This window comes from Phaenicophaeus curvirostris, chromosome 5 (genome assembly GCF_032191515.1).
Source record: "Phaenicophaeus curvirostris isolate KB17595 chromosome 5, BPBGC_Pcur_1.0, whole genome shotgun sequence".
NCBI lineage: Eukaryota > Metazoa > Chordata > Aves > Cuculiformes > Cuculidae > Phaenicophaeus > Phaenicophaeus curvirostris.
The window spans coordinates 18,208,438-18,224,206 of record NC_091396.1 but is presented as its reverse complement, the minus strand read 5'-3'; the positions used below and the strand labels follow the sequence as shown (position 1 = coordinate 18,224,206).

At 51.5% G+C, this 15,769-nt stretch overlaps 1 protein-coding gene across 2 annotated transcripts; it reads right to left on the bottom strand.

Moving 5' to 3' along the window:
• Positions 1–8,821: 8,821 nt before the first annotated feature.
• LOC138721090 (cytosolic 5'-nucleotidase 1A-like) lies at positions 8,822–14,921 on the bottom strand. Of its 2 annotated transcripts, XM_069857743.1 has the most exons (7): positions 14,778–14,921; positions 12,935–12,993; positions 12,098–12,265; positions 11,595–11,724; positions 10,928–11,050; positions 9,681–9,859; positions 8,822–9,170 (listed from the first exon to the last, which is right to left on the bottom strand). In XM_069857743.1, the coding sequence occupies exons 2-7, from the start codon at positions 12,977–12,979 to the stop codon at positions 8,868–8,870; spliced, it is 948 nt and encodes a 315-aa protein (XP_069713844.1). In that variant the 5' UTR covers positions 12,980–12,993; positions 14,778–14,921; the 3' UTR covers positions 8,822–8,867. The 2 variants fall into 2 exon arrangements, with proteins under 2 accessions (XP_069713844.1, XP_069713845.1); XM_069857744.1 differs by lacking the exon at positions 10,928–11,050.
• Positions 14,922–15,769: the final 848 nt, after the last annotated feature.

Genomic DNA, 15,769 nt, shown 5'->3' with positions numbered 1-15,769 from the left:
TAATTTTGCAGCTGGGCCCACAGAGTTGTTTGACTCCTAGTCCTGTGCTTCACCCTGGCTCTAGGACATCCACAGTTCTGGTGGGATTCTTCTTTCCAGGCCATCTTGTTTGGGGGGTAGACAGGCATATCATAGAATCACAGAATCAGAGAATCATAGAATGGTTTGGGCTAGAAGGGACCTTAAAGATCATCCAGTACCAACCCCCATACCATGGCCCCTGCCAAGTTGGATGTGCCCATCCAACCTATCCTTTGGGAAGCAACAAGTCAGATGTGCACCCCCTTGAAATGCCACTGTGGGAGTACGAGGCTAACTGCAGCCATTGAGGATGGTGCTGGTGTCTATCGGAGCCCGGGGAGCGGGGGGCAGTGGCCACCAGCAGACCCTGAGGTCCCCCGCACCACAGGCTGAAGTGCTGAGCTTTGGGGAAAGGCTCTTTGCCACCCTCCGGATGTCACAGCAGGGCTTAGAGGTGCCACCCAGCCGGCTTGGGAGGTAGTGGATGGAGCTAATCTCTGCCCCCGTTCACCCCAAATGAGCTCTTACAGCCACGGGACTAGCTCGAAAAAAAAAAAAAAGTAAGATTGGATTTGCAGATGCTTTCCCTTCCAGGTCCTAAGGGCTGGGGGGTGTTTGTTTTCTGCTCTTGCTTGTGCCTGGCCTTGTGGAGAGGAGAGCAGCAGCCCATGGGATGAGCTGGGCACCTCTAGGGTGGGGGACCATTGGCTTTGTTGCAGAGCCCCTGTCCCTCACCCGCCTCCTTCGTGTTTGTGCAACTTCTGGAAAATTGCTGGGTCATGTCGATTGCTCCTCCTTCTCACTCTCCTTCCCGTAGCCTCTTCCATCCTCCCACGTCCTGCTGCCCCAAGTGTGTGCCTCCCGACCCCCTGCTGCAGTCCATGCCAAATGCTTTAAGGGGTACTTCTGCCCTGGGCTGTGTCTCATCCTATCAGCTGTCTACATTGCCATTTCTCAGTCGAGTTGGCAGTACTGGGAAAGCTGCTGCCTCCTCATGGCACACAGCACCCACCAGGATGAGGTTTTCCAGAGTGATGGCCAGAGGCATTGGCTGAGACCGCTAGGTCCCGTTATTTCAGCCAGCCCCCGCTTCCCTCCTGCCCTGCAGGCATGTGGTCAGGGTGAGTGCCACTGACCCTGAGTCAGCAAAACCTAGCGCCCTCGTGGCCCTGCGGCGCTGCGTGACTCAGCAAAACCCTGTGTGGCTCTTTACAGGCAAGGGGCCAAGGCATGGCAGGTGCCTAGCATCTGTAGCTGGACTCCAGAGGTGTTGCTGCTGCTGCAGTCTCCAGCTTTGGGGTACCCTCCCCTTGTCCTCCTGGGAACCAGTAGCCCCAGTGCTGAGTGCCCATGAGTGGGAGCAGGTCAGACATAAACTAACCCAACCACCCAAGCAAACCCACTCTCCCCAAGGGCTCTAAACGCCTTTGCAAATGTGCTTTACAGACGAAAGAGATAGTCCTGACGCCAGGCCTGGGGGCTCCTTTATAACCTTTCAGGCTTTCCCAGAGTCTGTAGTGGAGCTAGTGAGGTATCAGCCCTCCTTCCTCCTCTCTGAAGTGGTCGGGAAACCATAGCTAGCCAGGCAATGCACACCTGCCCCCTAGGCAGAGACACCTACGGCAGCTCCTCTGTGAGCATTTCCAGTTCAGCCAGTCTCTTCCGTCATCCCACGGCTACAGAGTAGACTCAGGTGTGCTTAGATGGGCTGGTCAGGATGTCATGCCATGCTAGCCCCATATCATCATGTACTGCAGAGAAAACTCAGCAGGGTCAAGCAGTCCAGTTCCAGCCTATGTCTGTTTTTTTTTTAATTCCAAGGGGTTAAGGGCAATTGTTGCAGTTAGCAAAGCTGTTATGAACAAGCCTTTGCTTGGGCTCCGTGGTAGCAGGGCTTGTGTCTGCATCTGGAGCTGCTCTTTGTGACATGCTTCACTAAGTGACTTACGTGTCCATCACACCTGTGAGGCCAGACACTTCTCAATGGTTTATTGGGAAAAAGGGAGGATGGAGCTGTGTTGGGGCACATTACAATACTGACTCTCTCATGGATACTTGCAGGAGGAGGGAAGGGACTCAGGGCTTGCCCCAGAGTGTTTAATTCGTCTCCAGCCCTTAGCACTGGTGGTTTTGGAGCTGACACCACTGTGCCTATGTGCCAGGGACTGGTGGCCCCAATGAGGAGCCAGGATTTCTGCATTACGTCTCTCTCATCACCTCTGTGGAAAGTTTGCCCTGATGTCAAGGCCTTAAGAAATGCAGTGGGGAAGTTTGATTGGAAGCTGGGAGCATGTCTGGGTATTTACAGACTAGGCCCATGAGAGTCGCACCATGTTATCTTCAAAAGATAGACTAGCACAAGCCCAGACTTGGGTTTTTTCACACATTTTTCCGTATTTGTGGAGGCAGACTCAAAGTGCCATGGCTGAGTTCTCTGGAGCAGGCAGAGATATGTGAGAGATGGCTGAGGGACCTGTGCCCCCTCACTCCTGTTTTTGGCATGGTGGATGAACCCCTTTCCTAGCTAGTCTGTCTCCTCAGCCCCTCACATCCTCCTGGCTCTCAGGTGTGAGCAGGAGCGCAGTCCCTGGCGGCCATGGCTGTGGGTGTGGGGTGACACACCCCTGGGAGCGGGCCAGGCTTTCACAACCTCGATCCCTGCTGGAGAGGATTCCCAAGGGGAGGTTGAGTGACTCAGTGCCAGTGGCTCCCACGGGAAGGTGCACCCCAGCCCCAGGAGTGTGCCACCTGCCCTTTGCCATGTGGACAGGGACATAATGCCGCTTAGTTTCAAACACGTTATTTTCTGGGGAGGCTTTTGCAACTCCCCTGTCCGCAGTCTGGCAGTGGTCTGGCAGTAATGCTAAAGCAGCCTCTTTTTCCTTACATTTGGCTGTGCATTTGCCTGAGTGCTTTTCTTTGTTGTTTTGTTGTGGTTTCTTTAATTTTTATTTATTTCTTTATTTATCACAACAGTAGCCAATGCCCCAGACTTCAACAACCCAAAGGGAAAGAAATCTTCAGTTCAGAAACACCAATTATTTTTTGGCCAAGAGGTGTTAAATTCAAAGCTGCAAGTGGGATTTATAGCGAATGAAACTCTTCAAATTCAGCAAAATACATTTAGGATTTTGCAGGCAGTTTCTAAACCAAAAAAGAAAACTATTCCTCAGCCTGAACTGAGCAGAGTCTACAGGTGCACAAGCCCAGGCAGGACTTGCAAACATCCTTACTCCAACTCAAGGTCCTGGTGCTGGTGCGAAGGTGCTGGATGCAGCTCATTAGCAGAGCCTGATTCACCTGCTTCAAGTCCCTGGAGCGAAGTGGTAGTAACTTTTTCCTGACGTGGTGCCAGGACCTCACCTACTCACAACCCCTGTTCCTAAATTGAGGTACAGTTTGCAAGGCGAGGGTGCGTTTTCTAGCAGCACTGGCATGTCCCAAATGCCACTGTTTTTCTGGGTGACACAAAACCAAACCTGAAGGTTCTTAGAGGCAGCTCTGACTGATGGGAAGCCCGGGAGCAGGGGATGGGTTATATGGCAAAGGGGCTTGTCCAGGCCCTGACGGCCATGTCCCAGTGCTGTGGGCATTGAGGGAGATGTCCTGGGCATTATGGTGGTTGCGATATCTGGTCTGCTGGTGCTAGCTGGCTGGGGCTGGTTTGGAAGCAGAGCTGGCTGGCAGCCTGCTTAAACATTGTTTGGCTGCCAGCATGGGCTGCAACGACCTTGGGGAGACACTAAGTGGAGTTGCAAAAGGCTTAGTCTGAGTGGTAATTGTTCCCTTGGTGTCTCTCATGTCACAAACTCTGATCCCAGTGGCTGGTGAGGGCAGCTCACTAGTGCCCAGGTGTCATGGCTGAGTGTCATGATGGGGAGGAACCCTGAGCATGGCTCCATCCCCATCAGGGCTGTTTGCAGCAGCCTTTGGGCATGGTGTGCTCTCAGCTCAGCAGAACTTCTCTATCATATCCTGCTCTTCCAGCCTTTTCTCTAGCCATTAAAAAAAAAAAAAAAAAAGGCTTTATGCAGCGAAATACTTATGATCTTTAAGCCTGTAAGCTGCCCTGGTGTATTCGGTAGAGCTTACTCGTATGCCACCTGTCAGCTCACTAGGCTGCTGACAAACTTGGCATCACCCCTCCCTGCATCCCACGGGCTCCGTGGCCCTGCCCAGATCACTGCTACGCCCATGCCACCTGACCGCACCTGACCGCACTCTGTGTCGGATGTCCTTCTGCATCCCCCTGCTTGTCCTCCCCCGCAGCCAGGGACATGCCTGGCACCCGTATCGGTGAGGAGGGGAGTTGCCCCACCTTGGCTGCCGGCCTTGTCTGCTCCTTGGGGCAGGGATCTCGTGGTGTTTGCCTCACCTGAGTTATTTTGCAGCAGGCTTAAATTGCCAGGGACGGGCAACAACAACCCAAGCAGGCAATAACAGCAGGCAGCATGACTGATGGCTGACAGGATGGGGTGGTGATGGCTTTGATTCATTGACACCTACGCCAGGATGTGATGGGGAGCATCAGGACCCAGCTCACCTCGTTGCCCACCTTGAGCAATCCCTGCTGCAGTCCCCAGGACCACGTGAGCCTGGCTTGGGAAGGGGATATCGGCTCACAGGTGGGATATCCATGCACGATGCAGAGATGTGCCTCCAGCCGAATCCAAGCATGTCATCTATCTAATTTTCTTTGTTGGCACTAGACACCATTTAATTATTTCCTTTAATTTACAGCTGAAATTGCTTTGAGAAGACCATAATTTTTTGCAATTACATCTCCTCCATGTGACAAAGCACTTTCTGGTCCTGGAAGGAGAATAGGCTTGGAAAGCTGAGGGTCAACACTGCATGGTGACCCAAGGATCAGCTTAAAATTGCAATGTGTTTCCTTGAAGTGGGAGCAGCCACCCAGCTCCTCTTTTGTGAATCCAAAGAGCGTCTCTTGTGTGAATATGCTCATAAAGTCTCTTAATTCCCACCCATTTACTGTCACCTTTCTCCTAAGCACTGGCTTCACTTGCTACCAGCACTTTCTAACATGCCCACGTTTTCCAATGTGCCTGCCTGAGTTTAAGATCTTGAATTTAAGCACCTTGGCAAACACAGTCTGTGGCTTTTCATACCCTCTCTCTGAGCTTTTGCACACAAAACGCCCTGTTAATAATTATTTGCCGCCTGGGACTTGGCATCTTAGTCTCTCTGGCTGCAATCCCCTGAGTGTTACCCAAGAAGCTCTGCTTCTGGGATGTTTTAGGGCGAGGTAAAAAAATGTGAAGATGCTTGCCCCATGCTTGCTTGCTGAAGGTGCTTGTAGGCTATGAGTGGAGGGAGGTACAGGAGTACCCCTGGCAGACACTGCAGTTGTGCCCAGGTCCTGCAGCCTCCAGCATTCTCTCCTACTGCAGCCAGGAGACAATAAAGCCAAACTACTCGGATGTTGCCAATGCAGTTGTCAGTTAGCAGCTAAACATCTGCCAATCTTTCCTTCCTGCAGCACCACCTTCTCATTAAAAAATCCTTTCTCTCTCATAGTGCTAGGTTGTTTTTTATTACTGTTGCAACCCTAAATTGGCTGGTGCAGTGAGTGGGGGATTAAGAGCAGGCTCCGGTGCAAAGGTCTCCTGCAGACTAGATGAGGCCAGCCAACCTCTTGATCCCTGTGGTCATGTGCGCCCCCTCCTCCTTCCCTCCACGCCTCCAACACAAGGGCTGCTTGTTCTGCATCGCTGGCAAGGGTGGGCTCAGCCTGCGGGTGAGTGGAATCCAGGCTGAGTGGAGTGGGGCATCACTTACTTTCCTTCCTACTCCAGGATGGTGTCATGGAGGTGTCCCAAGCCATGGCAAGACAGTGCCAGGAGGGGCCCTAACAATGGGCAGCTTTAGCTGGGACAGCATGGTGTTGCTGAAAAGCGATGGCCAGAATAAAATGCAGGTCCTCGGAGCCCCCTTTGCAACTCTTTGGACATCCCTTTGGACCTCTTTGCACTCCTTCATTTCTTTTCCTGGAGGGCTCAAAGGAAGCCTGTCCCTGTGGGTGGCATGGTGGCATGACCTACTCCTGTCTTGCCTTGACCTCCAAAACCTGAGATATTAGGAAAGCATCCTGCAAATGGTCCCAGCAGCTAAACCTGCTTAGGGCTGTAGCAGCAGCAGCTGAAGACCCTTGGGCACCAGCAACCCCTTGAATGAGGGAAATTAAAATGCTTTAGAAAGTCAAGACCCGAGGAACATCCCAGGCATTAATGAACTTACTACAGATGCCTCTAAGTGGGAAACAACAAGTTTGCCCTTGCAGCAGGGAGTGAAGCTGCAGCAGTCCTTGCTGGAGGGTGTTTTTGATGCTTAATCTTAGGAGCAGGACAATAAAGGGCAGTTTTATGCTGTTATCTTTGAGCTATGTCCTGAAGCAACTGCTTGTGGCCCCATATGATGCAACCTTGCAACCCCTGAACTTCCTTCCCTTTTTCCCGTTTTGCACAAATTTCACCCCTTCATCCCCCACAATGCTGACAGCAGAGGATGAAGGCATGTGGCACCTTTCCCTGCCTCAGCAGCTCGTGCCCCGTGAAGGCTCACGTGGGCCTGTCCCCACCACCCTTGACTCAGCTGATCACCCCTCAGCAAAGGCATTGACTGAGTTCCTGCTGGCAAAGGCAATGAGTTGAAGCAGCAGAGGATGTCTGGGACCACCACCACTACCAGGTCCATGTCCCCACTGCCAGCTGCCACCAAAGCAGCTAACTGTGCATGATGAGCAGAGCTACGTATGGATGCTTGCATACCCACACCCAGCCCAGTGGTATCTGACCTGCATAGAAGTGGGATGAACATCTTGTACCTGCTCATCGGGCACGTTTTGAGTATCCCATAATTAACATTTGCTCAGTGATTGAGGCTGATGGGTGCTTAGCATTATTACTGAATGATGAGTAGCTGTTGTTGTTGATGTTGTTACCTCGAGACATCTAACTTCAGCATCTGGACTGACCAAAAGGGCCAGATGCCAGACAGCCAGTGTCAAAACCCTGCTGGGCTTTGTGTCTTTGGAAGTGGCTTCCTACCAAGACTCTACACATGGGCATGCCTGCCTTGCCCTGGCAGTAGTGAATTTGGACCCACAGGGTGGCCACAGTGATACAGACAGGACCTGTGCCGGTGGCACGGTGGGGTCTGCGGCTCCCCCTTCTAGGGCAAGATGTGCAAAGCCCCCAAGCACAAGGTAGCAGCAGGGGAGAGTGGGGCTGGGGACACGGATGCAAAAAGATGTTTAAGGGCCCAATCCAAAGCCCACTGAAGGTTTCTTGTGTACTTAACCAATCTTGATGCACACATGTAAGACCAGCTAAAAGAACTGAATGTCCATAAAGAAGCACCCCGAGCCCTCCTCCCACACTTCTGAATGTAGGAGTGAGGAACAAACATTCACATGGGGATACTTGTTTATTTATTTATTGGGGTGAAAAAAGCATTGGTGAGAACGAGTTTTGTGAAGACTTAGAAAAAAATACTTTCTGTTTATGCCGAGATTAAAAAATCTAAGCCACAGTCATCTTTATCTCCTGTGTCCATAATCCTGCTGCCATGCAGCAGGCACTGCCCTCAGTAGCCAGTTTGTATTTTCTTACAAGGTAGTTCTGGTGAGCTCCCAGGAGTTTGGGGTGCCACCTCCCCAGGCAGCACAGTGGCTCCAGCAGCAACCACACACATCCTGCTCTGGGGAAAGAAACCTGCAAATGAATCTCGGGGTGTGGGGGCTGCTTGCTCTCAAAGAAAATCAGGAGCCAAGTCCTAATTGCTGGGAAAGAGGCATCCCTGCATGGAGGATGACTTGATGCTGCACAGAGTCCCACAGACTGCCTCCACACTGAGCAGCTGCACCTGGGACGCCCCTTGCACACCATCTGCTCGGAGCCATGGAGACCCATTTAAGCTCAGGCCTGAGCACCCACTCCTGCTTCTGCTCCATGGTGTGCTGCTCTGCAGCCCTGGCCCCTGCGCAGCTTGTGCGGCAGGGAGCTCGTCTCCAGTGCCCTCTCCTGGAGGGACATCAGAGCTACATGGCACTCCTGTTTCCTGGACGGACCTCAGACCTGGGTTGCAGTATTGTACCTGGTCCATCTACTGCAGTTTCAGTGTCCTACAGGTCTAGGTCTCCTAATGACACTCTGTGAGCAGCCTGCGTGACTAAGGAAAGGTGCTATACACTTCTATACAGGGGCACAGCTTGAACTTTCTTCAACCTGGTCACCCATCTCTAAAAAGCTTGTAGGTCCTTTACAGCTTTAAAGTCTTTCTACCTCCACTGAATTTGGCTGGAGCTGCCTGAAGGACTTGCTAACACATCGGTCTCCTCAGGAAACCATGCTGAGTTCATCTGGTGAGGCAGGGTCTTGAGGGCTTCCTTTGGCCAGAGGTCCTGGAACTAAACCTTGGAGACTTGACTGAGCACAGCCAAAGCTAGCATTTTTAGTGCTTGGTTTCATACTTCCTTTAGCTTATGTGTAGGGTAATAGCTTCATTTATTTCTTTGCAGAAGAGGAAATTTTCCAGCTTCTACAGGGCAGGCAGGTGATAGTCTTCAGTGTCACAGGAAGGGTGTCCTTCCTTCCTGGAGCAGTTGCATCTTCTGACTTTAGCTGAAGACCTAAAGGACCTGATATGAGGAGCAGAAATGAGCAGAGTCTTGCCTGGTAGTCCATGCTCCCTTGAAATGCTCTCACCCCCTTTATCTGAGGTTTGCTTGCTGCAGGTAAGGAAATGCTTCCTTTTCCACCAGGTTTGCCTTCAACTGGCCCAGTGTCCTTCGCTGCTGGGACAGAGGACTGCTGGCCTGCATCCCATCAGCAGCAGGAAGGGACCCAAGCAGAAGGTACGCCCATATCTTGAGCCCCCTGGATGTTATGAAGGCCATCGTCAAAGAAAATGTGGGGCTGGATCTGGGCGAGGATGGGGCCCTTGGGAGCTCCGTCCATGAAGAAAGCCTCGTCAATGGCCAGACCCCACTCCCGGAGTGTCTTGATGGCTCGGATGCCCATGTCACGGCCACTGCGGGCAGTCACCAGGTAGGTGCGGATGGGGGATTTTTCCTGGCTGAACTTCTTGCGGATCTTCCCAAGGTGCATGGCAAAAGCCTTCAGAGGACCCTGGAAGCACAGCAAGACACCTGAGAGGGAGTGGGAAATAAGGAGACATCTCCTCTGCCTGTACAAGCCACTTGTTTATCTTTCAGGGTCTCTCATGGTTCTCCAGGGCACAGGGATGCCAGAGGAGTGCAGGATTGGGCAGTGTGGGACTGGTGCTGTGCTCTGTGGTACTCATCCTAATTCCAAAGGGACCAGGTACATCCCAGCAAGCAGCGCCTCTGGGTCTGAGTTCTGAAGGGACGTGCACAGCAAGAGGTTCCAGTGTATGAAAGGTGGAGATAACTACAACCCTGGATATTTGGGAGCCAGTGATCACTTACAGGAGACACTGGGCCAGACCCACCTCCAGTGGCACTCCAGATCAGGCCCACGCTAGAGACCGAGTGGTGGACACAAATGGAACCTGTAAGGATTTATGCTTATTTGGGTACTCATGGCAAAGCCCTAGCAGGAGAGAAGCACACAGTGGGTGCAGAGCCTGTGGATGCCAGAGTGGGGTCGCTTGCTCACCTCTCCCATGGGCACAGCCTCCATTGCCCGCTCATATTGCACTGCCCTCTCCAGCCCCTGTTCCTGGAAGACCTGGTCCGTCTCATTGGAGAAGAGTACAGCATCTCCGTCGAACACCACACGGAGTGGGGTACTGGGAGCCTCCACCTCCTGCTGGAAGACGAGTGCTGACGAGACCCCTGTGAGACAGAGTGACAGGGAGCTGAGAAGGGACATCCCCTCCTGGGGGTAGCTCATGCATGCCAGCTCCTTCTCACATATTTGTTGTGGCCCTTTCCCATGTCACAAGTGTCAGGCTCTCCAAGCAAGGGGTATTTTCTGTGGCAGTCAGCCCAGTCTTTCTAGGGCTGTGTTATCACCTCATGGGGATGGGCATGGACAAGAAAGTGCTGCTAATCAGGGACTGATGTTTGAGGAGATAGTCTGCTAACAGATGATGGGTGGTTGTGCAGGCACAAGTAGCCATCCTCCTGGTGCTCGCTCACCTTGTCAAGCCTGGCCTTAAAGCCCAAATTTAGCACTTTGTTCTGTGAGTAATAGGGGCTGGCACCTCCACTTCATTGAGGTAATCGGCTTAATTACAGTCCTTTCTGTACAGGCTGCTCCCTGCCGCCCTCATCTGTTGACTGAGGCCCCAAGATGAGGGACACTTGTGAGAGCAATGATGTTTTTCAAGGAGGCTCCAGGAATGCGCTGTGTAGCAAAGGAAAGCCCTGGCTGCAGATGGCTTGCTCCTGACCTTGAAGAACCTTGGCCAGCTGATGTGCAAATTAATAAGGAGGCGATTAACCCCATTAGAACTGCTGGAGACTGCACTCCCTCTGATCCAGGTCAAGCATGTGCTTACATCTTCCACTGAGCACATGGTAACTCTGCATGTACCAAGGCAGCAAATTTCTACAGCATCCTTACAAGACCCTGGGAATTGCTGATATGCTCTCATAGATTCAGGGAGCAGGAACTTTGATTAGAAAGGCTTAGATGTCAGACAGGGAATGACCAGCTCATGGCAGAGCTATGGCAGAATTATGGATAAAGCACTCGGGGACTAGTGAAGGAATCTGAGGAACCCTGGTGAGTTTACTGGCTACTACTGGGGACAGAAGAGGAGACTGAACTGTTCAGGACTGTACTGGTAATCATCGTGTCATTCACCCCTTTGCCCCTATGACAGCATGACCTCTGGCATTGCCTCTTGGTACTAGGCAGCTTTGGAAAGGCATGGTGGGATGGGGTGGAGAACACACCTCTTCGGAGGGCATTGCAGACATCGATCCTGTCAGCTGAGAGGAAGAGCTTGACCCCGTGGGACTTCAGGTACTGTGTGGAGTCCTCATCACTGACGAAGCAGAATTTGGAGATCTCCAGGCCTTTGGGTAAAGGGATGTGAACAAAGACTGTATGTTACCTATCTCGCATTCCTCAGGGCGATTAATTTCTCAGTGCTGAGTGCGGAACCTACCCCTGTTCTTACCACATCTTCTTGCCCTGTTGCTCTTATTTCCCTTAAATAAGGCTCACTAACAGCACTCTGGTATTAAGCTTTTTGTGGGCTTTTTGGGTTTTTTTTTTGGGTTTTTTTGTGGGTTTTTTTTTTTTTTAAGATGTACATTTCTTTAGTAGTTTCCTGAGGGTGCCCAGGCTGTGCAAAAGGATGCCAGACCCTCTGGTGCAAAGGAAATAGCTGAAAGGAGCTGGGCTCCAACAACGAACCTGTACCCGGAGTGTGCTCCAGCACCCTGAGCAAACTGCATGGAGCTGGCAGGAATTGGGCTTGCTTCCAAAAATAACCCCTTCCTCTTGTGTCCTCTGGCTCTGTATTTGCCAGTGATGTTCTGCTGCGGTGCCTTATCTGCTTCACAGCCTTCTGAGAGAAGCAGACATCTGTGGGGATGGGGTCTCAGTCCCCCTTACCATAGTGCTTGGCACTGTTGACGATGCGCACACCACTCTCTGGGCTGTTGTTGGAGAGCACTAGGATGTCAAAGAGGTCCTTTTCTGCTGGGTTGCTCTCCAGGATTTTCTTGTTCACATACTGTGCTGCCTGCAAAGAGAATATGAGACTCTTTTGGAGAGGCATGGCTGCAATGGCTTTGCCAGGGATTTTCTGTAATTAAGGTTAGTGGTTTGTGCTGCATCAGTCACGTATGGCAAGGCTAACGTGTTATGGAGAGACAGACAAAGCAACCATCCTGCAAAAGCCATTGCCAGGAGGGCAGGGAGAAGGGTATCCCACTAGGTGGGAGGTGGACATGGTGGACTGGTGAGAAGCACAGGTCTTGAAGCAACGAGGCCTAGAAGCCAGAACAGGCATATCTGTACCCATGATGGGAATTGAGACCTAAAGCTGGGAAAGCTGAGCTTTCACCCCATCCTGAGAGTGCCTGCATGTGCCCCTGGCCAGGCATAGGGCTCACCTGGATGAAGGCGAAGGCTGTGCCTGGTGACAGGGGCTTGTCCTGGTTGGCCTGCTGGTGCCTGGCATACTCCTCCTTGCCCTTCTCCAGGTACAACTTACGCTCTTCCTCCAGGCTGAAGATGGCTCTGGTGGTCACCGCAATGACCAGTGCCTCACTGGGGTCTTTCTGCAGGACAGGGAGGAAAGAGAGGCTGCGGGACAGCAAAGAAGGAGCTTGGGGAGGTGGGGTGAGCAGGGAGACACCAGAACTCCACCAACCAGGGTGGTGGGGTTGGGTGTTGGGAGGCATGACTTATGCTGATGCAAGAGGACCTATGGAGAAGAGCTACCAAGCCCATCTTCATCTTCAGGTGATCAAGAACGGGGCAAGAAGTTGTGAAACCCTAACCTGTCTGGTGAGTGCCATATGCTTTGAGGATAGCTCACCCCAGAGAGGATTGCTTCATAATTTTGGTGTTTGTGTACAGAGTACAGCCATGGCCACCTGATAGTGCTGAGCTGGAGAGTCTAATAATATTTATTTATTTATTTATATATGCACAGAAGCTGCTGGTCTCTCCCCCACTCCTCCAAAATTTAAGTGTAAACAAATGCACCTGTCCTGTCCATGCAACTGGAGGTTGAGTCCTGCAACTTCTTCCCATATGGAAATCACACAGGCCTCACTAGGACCAGACACCCAGCAGCCCTGGGACAGGCCATGTCTGCTAAAAGCTAAGCACAAGCAATTCAGGCCACCACAGTTCTGTGTTGTGGTGTGACCTCTCCTGTGGTGGCATTTCAAAACTTGCTTTAGAAATACAGGATGCATGTTTTCTAATGAACAACATTTTACCTGTTTCACATCAGTGTTTATGATCGTGCTTTCAGGCTCTGCCATCTTTTATTTTCAGCCTTAAAAAGAAAATACACAATTAAATTGAAGAATAGTAATACAGCCAATCTGGAGGGAAAGAAAAGTGGAAAAGAAATGGGACATCCTACCCACCAAGCGGAGCAGCCCAAATGAAGTTGTTTCTGCTGAAAACAACTCTGCTCAGAGAAAGCCTGATCTAATAGTACCAATTAAATATGATGAATTGGCTTTTCAACCACAGATCACTGCTTTCTGCCCCCACCACCTCCCAAGAGTATTTTTCTCCAGAGGGTACTGCTGAAAGTGGTTGTGAAGCTCTTCTCAGCAAAATAAGTCTATCTTTACACACCTTAACTACGGCTTGGAGACTGATCAGAGCTAAAAAGCCAAACTAGGTCAGACCTTAAGAGTAGGCTTCTAGTCTATATCCTTATTGCCTTTCTTGCTACTTTTTTGTTTGTTTGTTTGAATGGAAATTTTATATCCAGAAATAAGCAAGTTCCCTGTGTTAGCAGCTCATTTGTGGCTGGAAAAGGCCTGAATAAGTATCAATGTGTGGTGAGGGCTTGGCTGCAGGATGGGATCCTATTGATGGGGCTGGTCTGCCCCTCCACAGCATCTGAACTGGCCAGCTCCTACACTAAAGGTCTCTCTGTACAAGCTGTGCTAACCCAGGTCGGCAGATGAAAGTTATGAAGGGTTTCGTTGTCTGCCTGTGCCTAGCGGCTGAATAAGAAGTCACATTTATTTCTGTACATCCAGGTCCTGTGGCTTCTGTAACCACCATGCTGTATGCTTCATTTTTACGCAACAGGCACCGCTAGTGGACCTTTAGAATTCAGTCTGTAAGGTGGGAACTGTTCCCATCCCCATCAAGGGGCATCCCACAGGGGTTGTTTCCACCCAGCAGCTCCTACGAGTATGCTGAGGGTTTTTTCTGGAGAGCAGAGGCAGAAACGAAGTCTCTGCACAGAATTCACTGCTGGGAATGGTAGGGGGGTAAAAGCCTCATTTACCAGTTCATGCCTTACCCGATTACTGAGCTGGGGGGCTGTGCAAGCAAAGACCAAAGCCCCACACAGTGTAAAGGGGAAGTCATGGTTTCCAGGGAGAATTTTCTTTTGTCCCAGTTTTCTTTTAATTCAATTTTATTATTCAGCAGCCATGCAAGGTGTTGCCTAGGCTGGTAGGAAACATACTTTGTTGACGGTAGCCCCAAAAGCACAAGCCTTGCCATGGGGGTTCAATGCTTACATTCGCAGTGCCCAGCTGCCCCCATGGCGAAAAGCCCTGCTAGCAAGGCTGCTCACCCCGCCAGGGGTTGTTTGGAAAGCCAGGAGATGCTGCACATCCCTCGGCTTCTTCCACCCATAACCCATGCCGGGAAGGGGTCTCCTGCGATGGAGCACAGAAGAGGGTGGCAACCACTAACCCTCGTCTGCTGAGCAAGGAGAGGCTTTCCCCTGACTTTCATCCAGGCACTTTTTTAAAAGAGAAAACGAAATGAGAGGAGGAAACAGAGCTGAGCAGCCCTTCCTGGAGGGAGGCCCCCACCTCGAATTTCTCCTCCGTGCTTACAAGTGCCGCTCACCGAGCCGGACTGTCCATCTCCCTGCCTCTAATAACTGCAGCATTGCTTACACCAGACACGGCATGTGCACAGCACGCAGCTCCCCCGCTGCAGCCCCCGGGCACCGTGCCGGACAGGCACGAAAGCGGCTCAGGCGACACTTGCTGGTCCCTGCAGCTGCGTAGCACAGAGCAGCGACCGCCTCACTGCACACAGCCGGGAATTTACTAGAGAGAAAAACCCCAAACTCACCCCGAGCGCTGCCTCTGCTTCCCGGTGCAGCCCGTCCAGCACCAGCATCCAAACTTTGCCCCAGATGCTGCCTTTTATATTTCCCCCTCCCCGTGCTGGCAGGAAGCAGGCAGGAGTCAGGCTGGTGCAGGTCCTCTCCCTGGCGTGCTGGGATTTGTAGGCAGCCCTGCAGGCTGGCTTCACGCCCAGCACAAACTGCATTTCCCAGCTGGAGCCGCTCAGGGGCTCACGGCCACGCTCTGGGGAAGGGGCTGAGCCCCGGTCTTGCTTTTCGGGCTGCCTTGGAGCTTGTGCTGCAGCGATGTGTATTTCTGTAGCTGGTGGGCTTAGAGTGTGGCTCTAGGTCTCTCGTTTTCCAGCTCTCAAATACATTGTGGTTGTGTTTTTGATCTAAAATACAGGGTTGCAAAATGGCTTGCAGCATATCCAAGGAGCTGGGCCAGGGAGAAAGGCTGTGCAGAGCTAGGCAGGTGTTGATGGGAGCATGGAATCAAAACACAGAGATCAATGTGATCAGCGAGTGTTCACTTTATTGAGCTTCGCTGTTTCTTTATAAACCCTTTTCGGTTACATAACTGGGTGCCCACGAGGGTATCTACAGTGTATTATTGGTTAAAGGTAGCTGTCCATAAGGCTATTACTAACGTATTATTGGCTCAACTACTGCACATGCTAAGAAACCAAGTTATACTAAACTATGTTGACAGTTCTTTTCAATTGTTTTTCTTTCAGCTGGTGCTTGTTCCCACAGAAGTAGCCACTACATTCCTCCCAACGGGCCCCTGTTTATCTTTTGGCTCTCTGTTTCAAGGCCTTGTTAGAGTTGTTCAGTATTAAACAATCTCACAGCATCCAGGCCTAGTTCTCTGTAGAATGTTCCAACAGGCAGGGTGCATTAGAGGCTCACCACATTTGAAATTTTACTGTAATGTTTTTGGGTCCCTTCTCCCTTCTTTTCTAAATGCTGCCTCTCACACGCTGTGCTGAGCAGG